Below are 13,040 nucleotides of genomic sequence, written 5' to 3' on the forward strand. Positions count from 1 at the left end.
ATATAATTTATGGAAATACATTTTAGGTCCCCACGTGTGTGTGTGTGTGTGTGTGTGTGTGTGTGTGTGTGTGTGTGTGTGTGTGTGTGTGTGATAACAAAGCCCTCACCTGTCCTCAGCCATCTCGCTAATTAGACAGACATGTCTGTGTTGGCCAGGGGGAACCCTCTGTTATGGAAACAGTCTGGCCAACCAAACAACAGCTGGGTTATGTAACACTGTTTGTGTCCTACCAAATCAATCCAATTTAATTTGGTTTCAGAGCTTTTATAAGTGTATAACAAACAACAGCATCCCACACCTAATCCCTCAAAGAGCAAGTAGGGGCAACAGTAGCAATATAAAACCACACACACACTAAACTGGAGTTGCGACCTAATATTGCTTACACTTATGCACACTACACACCCATGACCCCTTCAGAATGCCTGGAATAGTGGTCGGGGCCTGTTGACATCCCCATGTCTCAACATGGAGTGGTGGTCAGGGCCTGTTGACATCCCCATGTCTCATCATGGAGTGGTGGTCGGGGCCTGTTGACATCCCCATGTCTCAACATGGAGTGGTGGTCAGGGCCTGTTGACATCCCCATGTCTCAACATGGAGTGGTGGTCAGGGCCTGTTGACATCCCCATGTCTCATCATGGAGTGGTGGTTGGGGCCTGTTGACATCCCCATGTATCAACATGGAGTGGTGGTCAGGGCCTGCTGACATACCCATGTCTCAACAGTTTGAGGGTTATCCTGTTTTCTCTATTTTGGACTCCTCTTAGAGCCATATGCGGCTGTCAGAGATGCAGAGCCAAGTGGACCTCATACACACACTAACACACATTGACACACACACACACACACACACACTCATTGGGGGAGAATGCAAACAGTGAATCGGTGAGAGAGAGAGACAATATAGGCCTCACTCACCTCTTAAAAATAGTCAATCTATGACCAGTCTCCTGTGCTATTGTTATATTTGGAGACCAGATGATGTCTCATGTTACTTTAAATCCAATAGTCAGTCCAGTGATGATACTGGACAGTGGAAGATCCTTCCATATCCTGCTCCCCATATTAACGGAAAATTCCAGCATAACATTTTGAGAACAATATGTTTATTACAATGATTTGTATAAACCCTAGATGACTGACGGGGGTGCTGTATTGAAGCACCGCGCAGCCATATTGGTACTCCTCAAGTGTAACATTTTGGGGGGGGGAGCTATAGAAATTCATGTATTAATGGCTATAGTTATTCTGCATGCAACCTTCCCACAACATTCTGATAGTCGCTTTTTTTTTTTTTTTACCTTTATTTAACCAGGCAAGTCAGTTAAGAACAAATTCTTATTTTCAATGACGGCCTAGTGGGTTAACTGCCTGTTCCGGGGCAGAACGACAGATTTGTACCTTGTCGGCTCGGGGGTTTGAACTTGCAACCTTCCGGGTTACTAGTCCAACGCTCTAACCACTAGGCTACCCTGCCGCTTTGGAACATTCTCAGAACATTTAAGAAAAAAAATGTATATATATATATATATTTTATTACTTTAACGGAAGGCATCCTAAAAGTTCAAACATGGTTACATTTAATTACATTTTGTTCTAGGAACATTTTCCAACTGGTTTGACATTGGGAATGTTCTCAAATAGTTCAGAGAACGTTAAGAAACAACATCCTACTGTGGGAATTTCAGTACTTCAGTATAACGTTTCCTACAAGTTTCGAAACGGTTCTATTTAAAGTCACGTTCTCTAATTGTTCCGAGAACATTAAGAAAACATTCTATAAAAAGCCACAAGAAAACCTTAGTAAAGTTCAGAGAATATTCCAAGAATATTATTTATACATTCTGTTCTCAGGATAAAGCAAGCTCTCTCTAGCCTCTGTCTTGTTAAGTGAGTCCATGTGTGTTGGCCAGTGCCTACTAATTGGCCACACCTGATATTAATGAGTGATTGTTTTCTTTGAAATGGGGTCTGTTTGAATAGACTAAAATGAACAGCTTTGCATGCATAACAATTAGAGCAGGCTCTCTCTGTCCTGGTGACAAAGTGGACTAATTCCATAGATAGAGAGCCAAAGGTTATAAATTCAAATCTCACTGATGCCATGTCACAGTAAAAAATAAATGTGTTTACATGATTAATGCCTAAGGAAATTAATTTACATGTGTCCTATTGGTGTTCAAAAAATATTGTAGTGTTAAAGGTCTTGACATTCAGTGAAAGTTTTAATAAAGAAGTTATACAAAAAAAATCTAAGTAACTTAGAATTTCCATTCTCAGAACATTAATAAAATCTCCGAGGAAACTTTCAGGGACCATAGTAAAATGTTATCAGAACCTCCATGCAACCTAAAAGTTCATGTTCCCAGAACAGGCAAAATGTCCACTTCCTTTCTCAGGTCTTAGCCCTAGGCGTCCTGTCAGCGGGACACCTGTCGACAACATCCAGTGAAATTGGAGGGTGCGCAATTCAAATAAATAATCGTAATATTAAACATTTATGAACATACAAGTATCTTATATCGGTTAAAAGCTTAAACTCCTGTTAATCTAACTGCATTGTCCGATTTACAATAGGCTTTACAGCGAAAGCATACCATGTGATTGTTTGAGGATGGCGCCCAACATCAACATATTTTTCAAGCAGCACAGGCTTCATAAAATCACAAATAGCCATGAAATAATCACTTAATCACTTTTTGAAAATCTTCCTCTGTTTGCAATGCCAAGGGTCCCAGCTACAACATGCATGGTCGTTTTGTCAGAAAAAAACCCAAAAAGTCAGTTTAGTTGGCACCAGCGATTTCAGTAATCCACTCTTTCGACATGCAGACAAATGAATCCAAAAAATTACCGCTAAACTTTGTTAAAACAAGTCAAACTACATTTCTATTTAATCCTCAGGTACCCTAACATGTAAATAAACTATAATATTTCATACAGAAAGAAGTATGTTATAGAAAAGTAGACGAAAAGTAAAATTAGCAAGTGCGCGTCCTCTTCGTCGCACCCCGAAAGACTGATTTCCAACTGTGACTCTCTGTACCAAAACTCAAAATTCTTACTCGTTTTGGAAGAAACAAACCTGAAACCTTGAACAAACACTGTTGAAGTGGAAGCCATAGGAATTGCAATCTGGGAGCTGGAATTGCAAAGGTCCCATTGCTTTCCATTGAACAAGAATGGGATCTCAAAAAAAATAAATTCTGGTTGGTTTTTCTTTGGATTTTTTCCGACCATATCAATTGTGTTATAGTCTCATTCATTATCTAAACATTTCTACAAACATCAAAGTGTTGAAGAAATTGACCAACAAAAGGATCTCAAAACCATAATGTATCATGGGGAAATCGAGACAGAATGACTGATCTACAAATAATAACGAGTAAGTTATTTAAGACGCAAGGATCGTTGAAGATCAGTCAATCGGCAGTCGCCTGCAAACCCAACATTAAGGCTTAGGTAAGACTGATTCACCATGCCCAGTTCACTATCCTTCACAAATCAAACACATGCAAGTAGCTGTAGTCCAATTTGAGTCAGTAGACCTGGTACCAATAATAACTTAAATGTAAGTGAATCAATTTAAGTTAAACAAATAAATAATTGGAATAATGTTAAGGGAACACTGGTGTTATCACGCTCTTCGAGGTGAATGAATTGAGGAGCAAACTGAAGTGAAAATTCAGCAACTCTTTGAGGACAGTGGAAGATGATAAAAGTAACACCAAAGCGTTTCAGCCCTTTTGCGTTCTTACAGATTAGAAAATGGAAGGTCTTTACGTTTCGAAATCATCTACTATGTGTTCAGGGACCAATCACGCTGGGAATACAAAACAAAACCAATGGTTCCGTGTGACGTCATCAACTGGGCAGTTAGGCGTCATATTCCTATGATTGGTTCCCTTGCTCAGGCGTTGCATGCATCAACCAATGATTGTGTGCAATGTCATCAACTGTGCAGTCTAGCAACAGATTATACCCTGGTTGACAGGCTACCCACATGACTATACACAAATTAAGAATTTAGAGTGAGACTGGTGTTAGCAAAACTAGTACCAGCTCGCTGTAGCATGTGATGTAATTACCTGATCCGCAAAATACCTATCCAGGGGTTGTAAAATCTGGCATGCATTCGCAAAATCTGATTAGGGGACACGACTGTATGAGGCGCATTCCTCTGCCTAGGTTTTGCTGACGCATTCCAGATATTACAACAACGCCTGGATATGTATTTTACGTGATTCCGGAAGCATTTCTCAGGTCTGTGTAGCAGTGGGACGGTATTTAGTAGTTACACCATGGAGTCCTGCTCTGAAAACGTGAAAGCTGTCAGGAGAAGTAAAGAGGAGAAGAAACTTCTCCGAAAGCAAATCAAAGCCAGTCATACTTTACTGAAACATGAGGGTATAAGCACAGTATCACAGCCCACCAAGGTAATAACGGCAGTCTTTGTTTTGCGGGAGAGTAAGCTAGTTTACGTGTTAGCTACTGTAGCTAGCACCTGTAGCTAGCTGCTGACAGCAAGAACACATCTGTACGTTTATAAAGTAGACTGAACACGAATACAATAGCTATATACTGTGCAATGTGACTAGGTAGCCATTTTAGAAAATGACAGACACGGTCTAGGACTTTAATGCTAGCTACATTGATGTTTCTCTGCAGAGCCTGGTGGTGGCTAACGGTGGGCTAGGTAACGGTGTGAGCCGTGAGCAGCTCCAGGACGTGCTGGAAGAGGTCGGCGAGGTGGAAATCCTGGTTATGCCCCCACACAAACCCTACGCCCTAGTGACCTACAGGTCAGAAGTCAGCGCCCAGAGAGGACACGCCCTCAACGGACGACAGCTGCAGCGTGGGGACCAGATTGTCACACTGTACCTGAGCTATGTCAACACAGGTAAATAGGTGTGTGTGGGGGTCACCATAGTTGACTCAGTCAGATCTGAAGAAGAAAAAAAATGGTGTGTGTGTTATGCTCCCTGTAGTAACTTGTGTTTGTGTCTGTCTCCTTGCAGTGGACAGTGAGTTGTGGGGGTGTGTGGACCTCCCCCCAGGGTTGGTGCTGGTTGAGGAGTTTGTGTCTCCAGAGGAAGAGGCTCTCCTGCTGGATGCTATAGACTGGACGTCCCACGATGAGGATGTCACTGGTGAGCAGTCGGATTTAAACCACTCCTTCACAGACACAACACATGGGCCCTGTTCAGATATTCTAAATATGTGTTATTCCTTCTGATCAATCAGTCAACCAATCAACTAGTGACAGAATGTGGCGACGACTACAAGTTATGTGGACAACGCACACACATTTATATAGAACGATCCTAAACGTCCCTTATCTGTCACTAATGTTGAAAAATATTATATTTAAACTTACTCTGCCATTTGTCTGTGGTGTTGGTACCTCAGCTGGTTGAAATTTGAGACAAAATATCCACAGGAAAGTATTATTCAACCAATTTCAAAACACGGGTCTATGTGTGTGGCAATTAAAATAGATGTTTGCTCATGACTGGAGGCACGTGCACAAGACAGAAATACAGATGCGAACCATGCATACTAACCAAAGTCTTCTGGGTGTTTACATGGTTTTGCGCCTGTGCCAGGGAATAGAAACGTCAACTTCAGTACCGGTGCTCTTAAAAAGTCAAACAAACAATACTTTCCTGTAGATATTTTGTCTCAAATTTAGAGCAGCTGAAGGACCAATACCATGGACAATTGGCATAGTAAGTTCAAATATACATTTTATTCAACATTCTGGCTTGTATAGGACTTGAGGACCATTTCCAGAATCAAGCACTGTCACACAGCAGGTAGCCTAGCAGTTAAGAGTGTTGGACCTGTAACCAAAAGGTCGCTGGTTTGAGTCGACTAGGTGAAAAATCTGTCTGTGCCCTTGAGCAAGGCACTTAACCCTAATTGATCATATAAGTCTCTTTGGATAAACTCATCTGCTAAATGACAACAAAAAAATCCAGACTGTATGTTACATATTCACCATGTAGGTCCCCAAACAACCAATCAACCAACTGTCAGTGCCTGTGCAGGTTTCAGTCACTGGCTAATAATTGTTGTTCGTCTTCCAGTGCAGAAAGTCCTGAAGCACAGGAGAGTGAAGCATTTTGGTTACGAGTTTCGCTATGACAACAACAACGTGGACAAAGACAAACCGTTACCTGGAGGTATGTGTGTCTTGTCAGTCCCTATGACCATCGTAATATTGTATGGTGTTTGTGTATGGAATATATTCAGTGGTTTCCTTGCTATAAATTTATGTTTGTGGTCTTGTTCCCAGGTCTTCCCCAGGTGTGTGTCCCTGTGCTGGAGAGGTGTGTTAGGGACAGACACACAGAAGTCATGCCAGACCAGCTGACTGTGAACCAGTACCAGTCTGGACAAGGTGAGTCTAATCTCATCCAGCAGCTGTAGTACCCTCCTTGACCACACAGGGGCAGCGTGCTCTGCAGTCAGAAGGCAGAGGACAATGAAGGTAGAATCAATGCTGCTGTAGAATCAGACTGTGAAGTGTGTGGAACTGAAAATGAACACAATCCTTATGTCAGTTATTCAGAGGGAATTTATATACCTTTGTACTGGTTGATGTTTGGATAACTCATGTTAATAGTGCTGGTGTTTAAAGGCAAACCATTGAGCTTATGGTTTATTTGTGTTGCTGTTAGGTATTCCTCCTCATGTGGACACTCACTCTGCCTTTGAAGACCTCATCCTCTCCCTAAGCCTGGGGGCTAAGGTACATCTTCAATCTGTTTTAATGTCCTCACAGAACATTAAGTCTATACTCTGTCCCCCGCCCTTTCTCTCCGTCTCTCTCTCAAGGCAGTGGAAAAAGCTTTTCAGAGTTTTTGTGAGCGTGTGACTGTAGCAGTCTAATTAAAGGATTGAGGATGGGGAAGTGTGAGTTTGCACGTGTGTGTGTAAAGGTTTTGCAGTCTAATGGAGGGTTAGTTATGTTTAAGACCTTTCTTTGCTGGAGAGGCCCTCACAATGCTACTTAGGATCCCGCAAGACACACACACACACACACACACACACACACTAGTGGAGAGTTCCGTCTCATAGACTGAGTTAATGATGCGTGTCTTTGAAGACTGCTTCTTTTTGGTGAATTAATGAAAGAAATGCAAAGACAGATGTTGGAATGAGGACGAGATACCATATGTCTGTGTGAAGTTGTTTCCTGTCACAGCTACAAGGCAGACACTGTCAGTAAATGACTGGTTGACAGGAGGGGGCAGGTTTTCCTGTGACAGGCTGACAGGGAGGCTGCTTTAGATTCGACAGGGTTAGAGGATGCGACACTTCATCTTTTTGGGGCGGCAGGTAGCCTAGTGGTTAGAGCTCTGGGCCAGTAACCACTAGGTAGCCTAGTGGTTAGAGCTCTGGGCCAGTAACCACTAGGTAGCCTAGTGGTTAGAGCTCTGGGCCAGTAACCACTAGGTAGCCTAGTGGTTAGAGCTCTGGGCCAGTAACCACTAGGTAGCCTAGTGGTTAGAGCGTTGGGCCAGTAGCCGAAAGGTTGCTAGATCGAATCCCCGAGCTGAGGCGTCAAACATCTGTCATTCTGCCCATGAACAAGACAGTTAACCCACTGTTCCTAGGCCGTCATTTAAAATAAGAATTTGTTCTTAACTGCCTGGTTAAATAAATCAAAACCTCTGTTCCTCTGCTCCTGCAGTGGTGCCATTAGCAACGGGTACCGTGCTGCGTGTCTGACAGAATGATAAGGAACTTCTCCATGTGAAAGGAAGTTTTATGCCCAGACTGGTAGGAGAGAAGTTGACAGCCTTGACTGATAGTTAATTTGGTATAATATAAGACATATCCTTGTCTCTGAAGCTGTGGTAGGCAGTGTTGAGTGAGCGTTTGATACTGTAACATGTCTTTGTGATGGAGGGACGTCTCTGTTTTGTAAGTTGTAATGTACTAGTTGACAGTTTTGAGTGTTTGGCAATGTCTTTGTTCAGTAGAAATGAATAGTAAGCGAAGGTTAGGCTTCTACTCAAATCAAATTTTATTAGTCATATTAGTGAAATGCTTACATACGAGCCCCTAACCAACAGTGCAGTTTAAAAAAATATGGATAAAAGTAACAAGTAATGAAAGAGGAGCAGTGAAAAAGAACAGTATAAACAGGGGGGTGCCGGTACAGAGGTAGTAGGTATGTGTTAATATTTCTGACGTTGTAGTGCAGTAGGTTATCTGGACTGACAGGTTAGACCTACTGGAGGACATCTTTGTTTCCTCTGCAGTAATCATTTAACAGGAAGTTGTCAGGAAAAGGTAATGAATCAGTAAACATTGTGTGTGTTTGTGTGTGTGAATAATTGCTGGGGGTTGTAGCATAGAGAAGCTGTCTGGTTCTGGATTGATTTGGTCACAGCTGAGTGGTTCTGTTGATGGGGTGATACTCCCCAGATGATCTGAGAGGAGGAAGAGAGCCCAGATCGTGTGTGTATGAGCATGTAGATATCAGTAAGGCCTGTGATTTCATGGAGGAGAATGTTGTGATCTGTTCCTGCTTTGTAACACACCTGTTCAGCAGTGTCTGAAATTCCATTATATCCTGTCACTCTCTCTCGCCATCTCTCTGTCTCCCTCTCGTTCCATTTATCTCTCATTGCAGACGGTGATGGATTTTCGTCATCCTGAAGGCCGCTCGGTTGCCGTAGTGTTGCCACGGCGCAGTCTCCTGGTGATGAAGGGAGAGAGCAGATACCTATGGACACACGGGTAAGAGAGAGATGGGGAGGGAGAGAGCTGATACCTATGGACCCACTGGTAAGAGAGAGATAGAGAGAGAGAAGAGGATGAGACTAGTGGGTGTAGGGACAGTTCAACCAAATTACAAAATTACATTGGTTTCCTTACACCATTAACAGTCTAGGGACAGGTATGACAGCAATCCACGCTTCGGGTTCAAAACATCCAGAGTACCTAAAATCTATTATGAAGCTCAACAGTCACTTATGGAGGATGTGAACATTATGCTAAAATGTTAGTATGTGTAAACAGTACCATGGACACTAAACCAAAAGCATGGATTGATGTCCTTACCTTGATTATTGACTGCTGACAGAGTAAGGAAACCACCATTTGGGGGAACTGTCTAGTTAAATGAGTGTTTTCTGTGGTTTTCCAGGATAACCCCCAGGAAGTTTGATGTGGTGCCAGCCTGTGACCCAAAATCCCCTGCTGCAGTGACCTCTGACCTCAGTAACCATAGTAACCTCACCCTAAGTAGGAGGGGCACCAGGACCTCTCTCACCTTCCGTAAGGTGCGCCGTACACCATGTGACTGTGGTGAGCTCTTTTATTTGTTCAAAGCAGATTGGATTGATGTGTCTCTGTGTGTACCTTTACCTGTGCTGACCCGTTTGTCCCGGTCTCTCTTCTGTGCAGGTTACCCCTCGGCCTGTGACAGCCAGCAGCCTCCTGCCCCTCCCTCGCCTCCCTTCCTCCCTCGCAGCCAGACTGACGCCTGCCGTCTGGAGGCGGAGTTTGTGCACCGCGTGTACGAGGAGATCGCTTGTCACTTCAGCAGCACTCGACACTCTCCCTGGCCACGCGTGTGTCACTTCCTGTCTTCCCTAGAACCAGGAAGCATTCTCGCTGATGTGGGCTGTGGGAATGGAAAGTACCTGGGCGTCAACCCGGATGTGATTGCGGTAAGGGGGATCTGTGAGGGTAATTTATTAATACTTCCATCTTTTAACACTATCTATGGAAGAGAGTGTCCTGTTTATTGACCCTACTGTTCTGTTCTCGCTCTTCCATTAGCCTATCATGTGTTCTGACTTTTTCCACGGCTCAGCTGTGTGAAGCCTGATGAAGAAAATAGACAGTTATAAACGCTACGCTATTTTTGTAAACATTTATTATTTGTATGAAACAAAACGTTTTCTTTTATCTTGGTACTCAGACTATGCTTTAGATATACCATATAGGCTTTCAAAGACTCCAAAACAGTCTCTACACGATGTTCCCGGCATAGCGAAGCCTTGTGAATGCTACTCTACTTTTGTGAAAATTGATTACCTGCAGAGACTCTACTCCCCCCTCAGCCATTCTAATAGTGATAACTTCACTACTTTGAATTGAATGCAAATGTTGACCTTTGTGTGTCTGTCTCTGTGTAAGAGTGAGAGTGTATTTCGTGGCGTGTGCGCGCACGATAAAACAGAATATCTGAAATTCTCCTCCTGCCTTCCCCCAGTCCCTTCCCCCAGTCCCTTCCCCCAGTCCCTTCCCCCAGTCCCTTCCCCCAGTCCCTTCCCCCGGTCCCTTCCCCCGGTCCCTTCCCCCGGTCCCTTCCCCCGGTCCCTCCCCCCGGTCCCTCCCCCCGGTCCCTTCCCCCGGTCCCTTCCCCTAGTCCCTTCCCCCAGTCCCTTCCTTATAGGCTAGAGCAAATGACTCATGAAGCTTAATTACATTTCTCCCCTGAACAAGAGTTTTATTCAAAAGATTATTACTGCTATCAATTTCCCTCGCTCTCTCCTCACCTACTCTGCTGTGACTTGTTGCGGATGGCTAGTCTGGCTATAATTTTCATCATGCGGTATAAGTTGGGTGACTTTGATGAGGATGTGAAAGTCTTAATGATTCTCTCGATAAGGCAGGCCAGTAATGGGGTTTGCTGGGGTCATATAGGAGGTTTATAATCAGTAGTTGTGTTCATTCCTCTCACTATTTCATCAGAACACTGTGGAAAAGGAGTAATTACTAATCAGGAAGTTTAGATTACAATGCAAGTGTTGCATGTGTGTTATTTGTAATTTTATTTAACTAGGCAAGTCCGTTAAGAACAAATTCTTATTTACAACGACGGCCTAGGAACAGTGGGTTAACTGCCTTGTTCAGGTGCAGAACGACAGATTTTTACCTTGTCAGCTCGGGGATTCGATCTAGCAACCTTTCGGTTACTAGCCCAACGCTTTAACCAGTAGGCTACCTTCTGCGGCGTATGGGCTATATGGATTAATAAAGTTGTGTGTACTTGTATCTCTTATTTGTAGGTGGGCTGGGTGGATTAATAAAGTTGTGTGCGTTTGTATGTCCTTCCTGTGTGTAGGTGGGCTGTGTGGACTAATAAAGTTGTGTGCGTTTGTATGTCCTTCCTGTGTGTAGGTGGGCTGTGTGGACTAATAAAGTTGTGTGTGTTTGTATGTCCTTCCTGTGTGTAGGTGGGCTGTGTGGACTAATAAAGTTGTGTGTGTTTGTATGTCCTTCCTGTGTGTAGGTGGGCTGTGTGGACTAATAAAGTTGTGTGTGTTTGTATGTCCTTCCTGTGTGTAGGTGGGCTGTGACCGTAGCAGTGCTCTGGTCCAGATCTGCTCTGAAAGAGGCTTCCAGGCCTTTGTGTCAGATGCCCTCAATGTACCTCTGCGCAGTGACACCTGTGATGCCTGCATCTCTATTGCGGTCATACACCACCTCTCCACACAGGTCACACACACACCAACACAGATGCTTTCCTTTTAGTGATTTAATTCAACTTGATTTAATGATTTCTGTATTTCACATTGAGATTATTTCATTATCAAGCTGTCAGGGGTCATCAACTAAAACATATCTTATTTCATGTTTAATCGAGTGTAGTAGTTTGAGTTATTTATGTGTTTGTGTGTGTAGAAGCGGAGGCAGGCTGTGGTTGAGGAACTTGTTCGACTGCTGAGGCCTGGAGGACGGGCGCTGATCTATGTGTGGGCTGTTGAACAGGAATATAACAAGCAGAAGTCCAAATATCTCAAAGAGACCAGACAACAGGGTCCTCCTACACGCGACTCCACGGACCACAACAACCAGGAGTCAAAGAGTCTTACAGGCAGTACCACAGACGCCCACAACACAGCACAGGATCTTTCAGGCAATGCCACAGACGCCCACAACACAGCACAGGATCTTTCAGGCAATGCCACAGATGCCCACAACACAGCACAGGATCTTTCAGGCAATGCCACAGATGCCCACAACACAGCACAGGATCTTTCAGGCATAGCCACAGACTGCACCAAGGTCCACCGTGAGACAGAGAGTCCAGCAAAACTGAGCGTTCACACCAACCGCACTGCCTTCACCTCCCAGGACCTCCTGGTGCCCTGGCACCTCAAGGGTGGAGGGAGAGGAGGGTGTAACCAGGGGAGGGGAGGGGATGAGCATGGGGAACAAGGCTCCAAAAATACTTTAGACCCCCCCACTGAAGCCCAGGCCCCTGCTCCCAGCCCAGTGTTTCATCGCTACTACCATGTGTTCCAGAAGGGGGAGCTAGAGGAGCTGTGTGTCAGGGTTAGAGGGGTGGCCATACAGAGAAGCTACCACGACCAGGGGAACTGGTGTGTCATACTGAAGAAGACTGGAGACAGATAAACCACACTTTCACATTTAGGTAAATGTGCTCCTGAACTGATAAACATTGAATTCGGAAATAAATGAGCTCTTCGCCTCATCAGATAGAGATGAGACAATTATACAAACCAATTAACTGTTTTATTATCTCTGATTTGTTGTAAATAATAAAGATTGAAAAACAAAATGTCCTTCAAATTAATGAGGAAAAATGCCTGCTTGATTTTCTTCACTCCAACTTCATGTACTTAGTTTTAAGCCCCAGGGTGTTGAATGGTAACCTTGAAAGATTTGTGTCGTAACATCTGAATGGTTCACTTTAAAATCTTAAGTTTTCATACCTCCGTTAGATTCAAGACCACTTTGGTGGCCTGGAGACTTTAGCTTTGGGTTAAACTATTCCTTTAAGTCCCCTTCATTGCCAAGCTGAGTCACTGTAAGGTCTGGTATAGTTACTACAGTGTGTTTGTCTGTTGCTGCCACCATTGCTTCCCAATGCCAGACTAATTCATCTCAATGGGGGGGGGGGTACCAGACAATCAGAGAGAGGGGACCAAAATGTTCAGCTCGTAAACTGACTGCTCCTCTCTTTCCATCGGTCTCTGTCTCTCCATTCTGCTGTAAACTGGGATCATTGTGGTCACTACACTGCCTCTTTCATTGTTCTC

At 43.9% G+C, this 13,040-nt stretch overlaps 1 protein-coding gene across 2 annotated transcripts; it reads left to right on the forward strand.

The window, feature by feature from the left end:
• Positions 1-3,902: 3,902 nt before the first annotated feature.
• alkbh8 (alkB homolog 8, tRNA methyltransferase) lies at positions 3,903-12,559 on the forward strand. 2 transcript variants are annotated; one of them, XM_036961796.2, is made up of 11 exons: positions 3,903-4,442; positions 4,675-4,906; positions 5,025-5,156; positions 6,096-6,191; positions 6,305-6,409; positions 6,690-6,760; positions 8,654-8,760; positions 9,170-9,330; positions 9,430-9,695; positions 11,323-11,472; positions 11,659-12,559. In XM_036961796.2, the coding sequence occupies exons 1-11, from the start codon at positions 4,308-4,310 to the stop codon at positions 12,391-12,393; spliced, it is 2,190 nt and encodes a 729-aa protein (XP_036817691.1). In that variant the 5' UTR covers positions 3,903-4,307; the 3' UTR covers positions 12,394-12,559. The 2 variants fall into 2 exon arrangements, 1 of the variants encoding a protein (XP_036817691.1); XR_016491499.1 differs by having other exon boundaries at positions 3,911-4,442; positions 9,170-9,305.
• Positions 12,560-13,040: the final 481 nt, after the last annotated feature.

Source organism: Oncorhynchus mykiss, chromosome 24, assembly GCF_057628025.1.
Source record: "Oncorhynchus mykiss isolate SJ-2025 chromosome 24, ASM5762802v1, whole genome shotgun sequence".
NCBI classification, from domain to species: domain Eukaryota; kingdom Metazoa; phylum Chordata; class Actinopteri; order Salmoniformes; family Salmonidae; genus Oncorhynchus; species Oncorhynchus mykiss.

Coding starts and splice junctions, on each gene's coding strand:
- alkbh8 (XM_036961796.2), top strand. CDS start 4,308: ATGGAGTCCTGCTCTGAAAACGTGAAAGCTGTCAGGAGAAGTAAAGAG. Junction 4,443..4,674: donor CAGTATCACAGCCCACCAAG/GTAATAACGGCA, acceptor GTTTCTCTGCAG/AGCCTGGTGGTGGCTAACGG. Junction 6,192..6,304: donor AGACAAACCGTTACCTGGAG/GTATGTGTGTCT, acceptor TCTTGTTCCCAG/GTCTTCCCCAGGTGTGTGTC.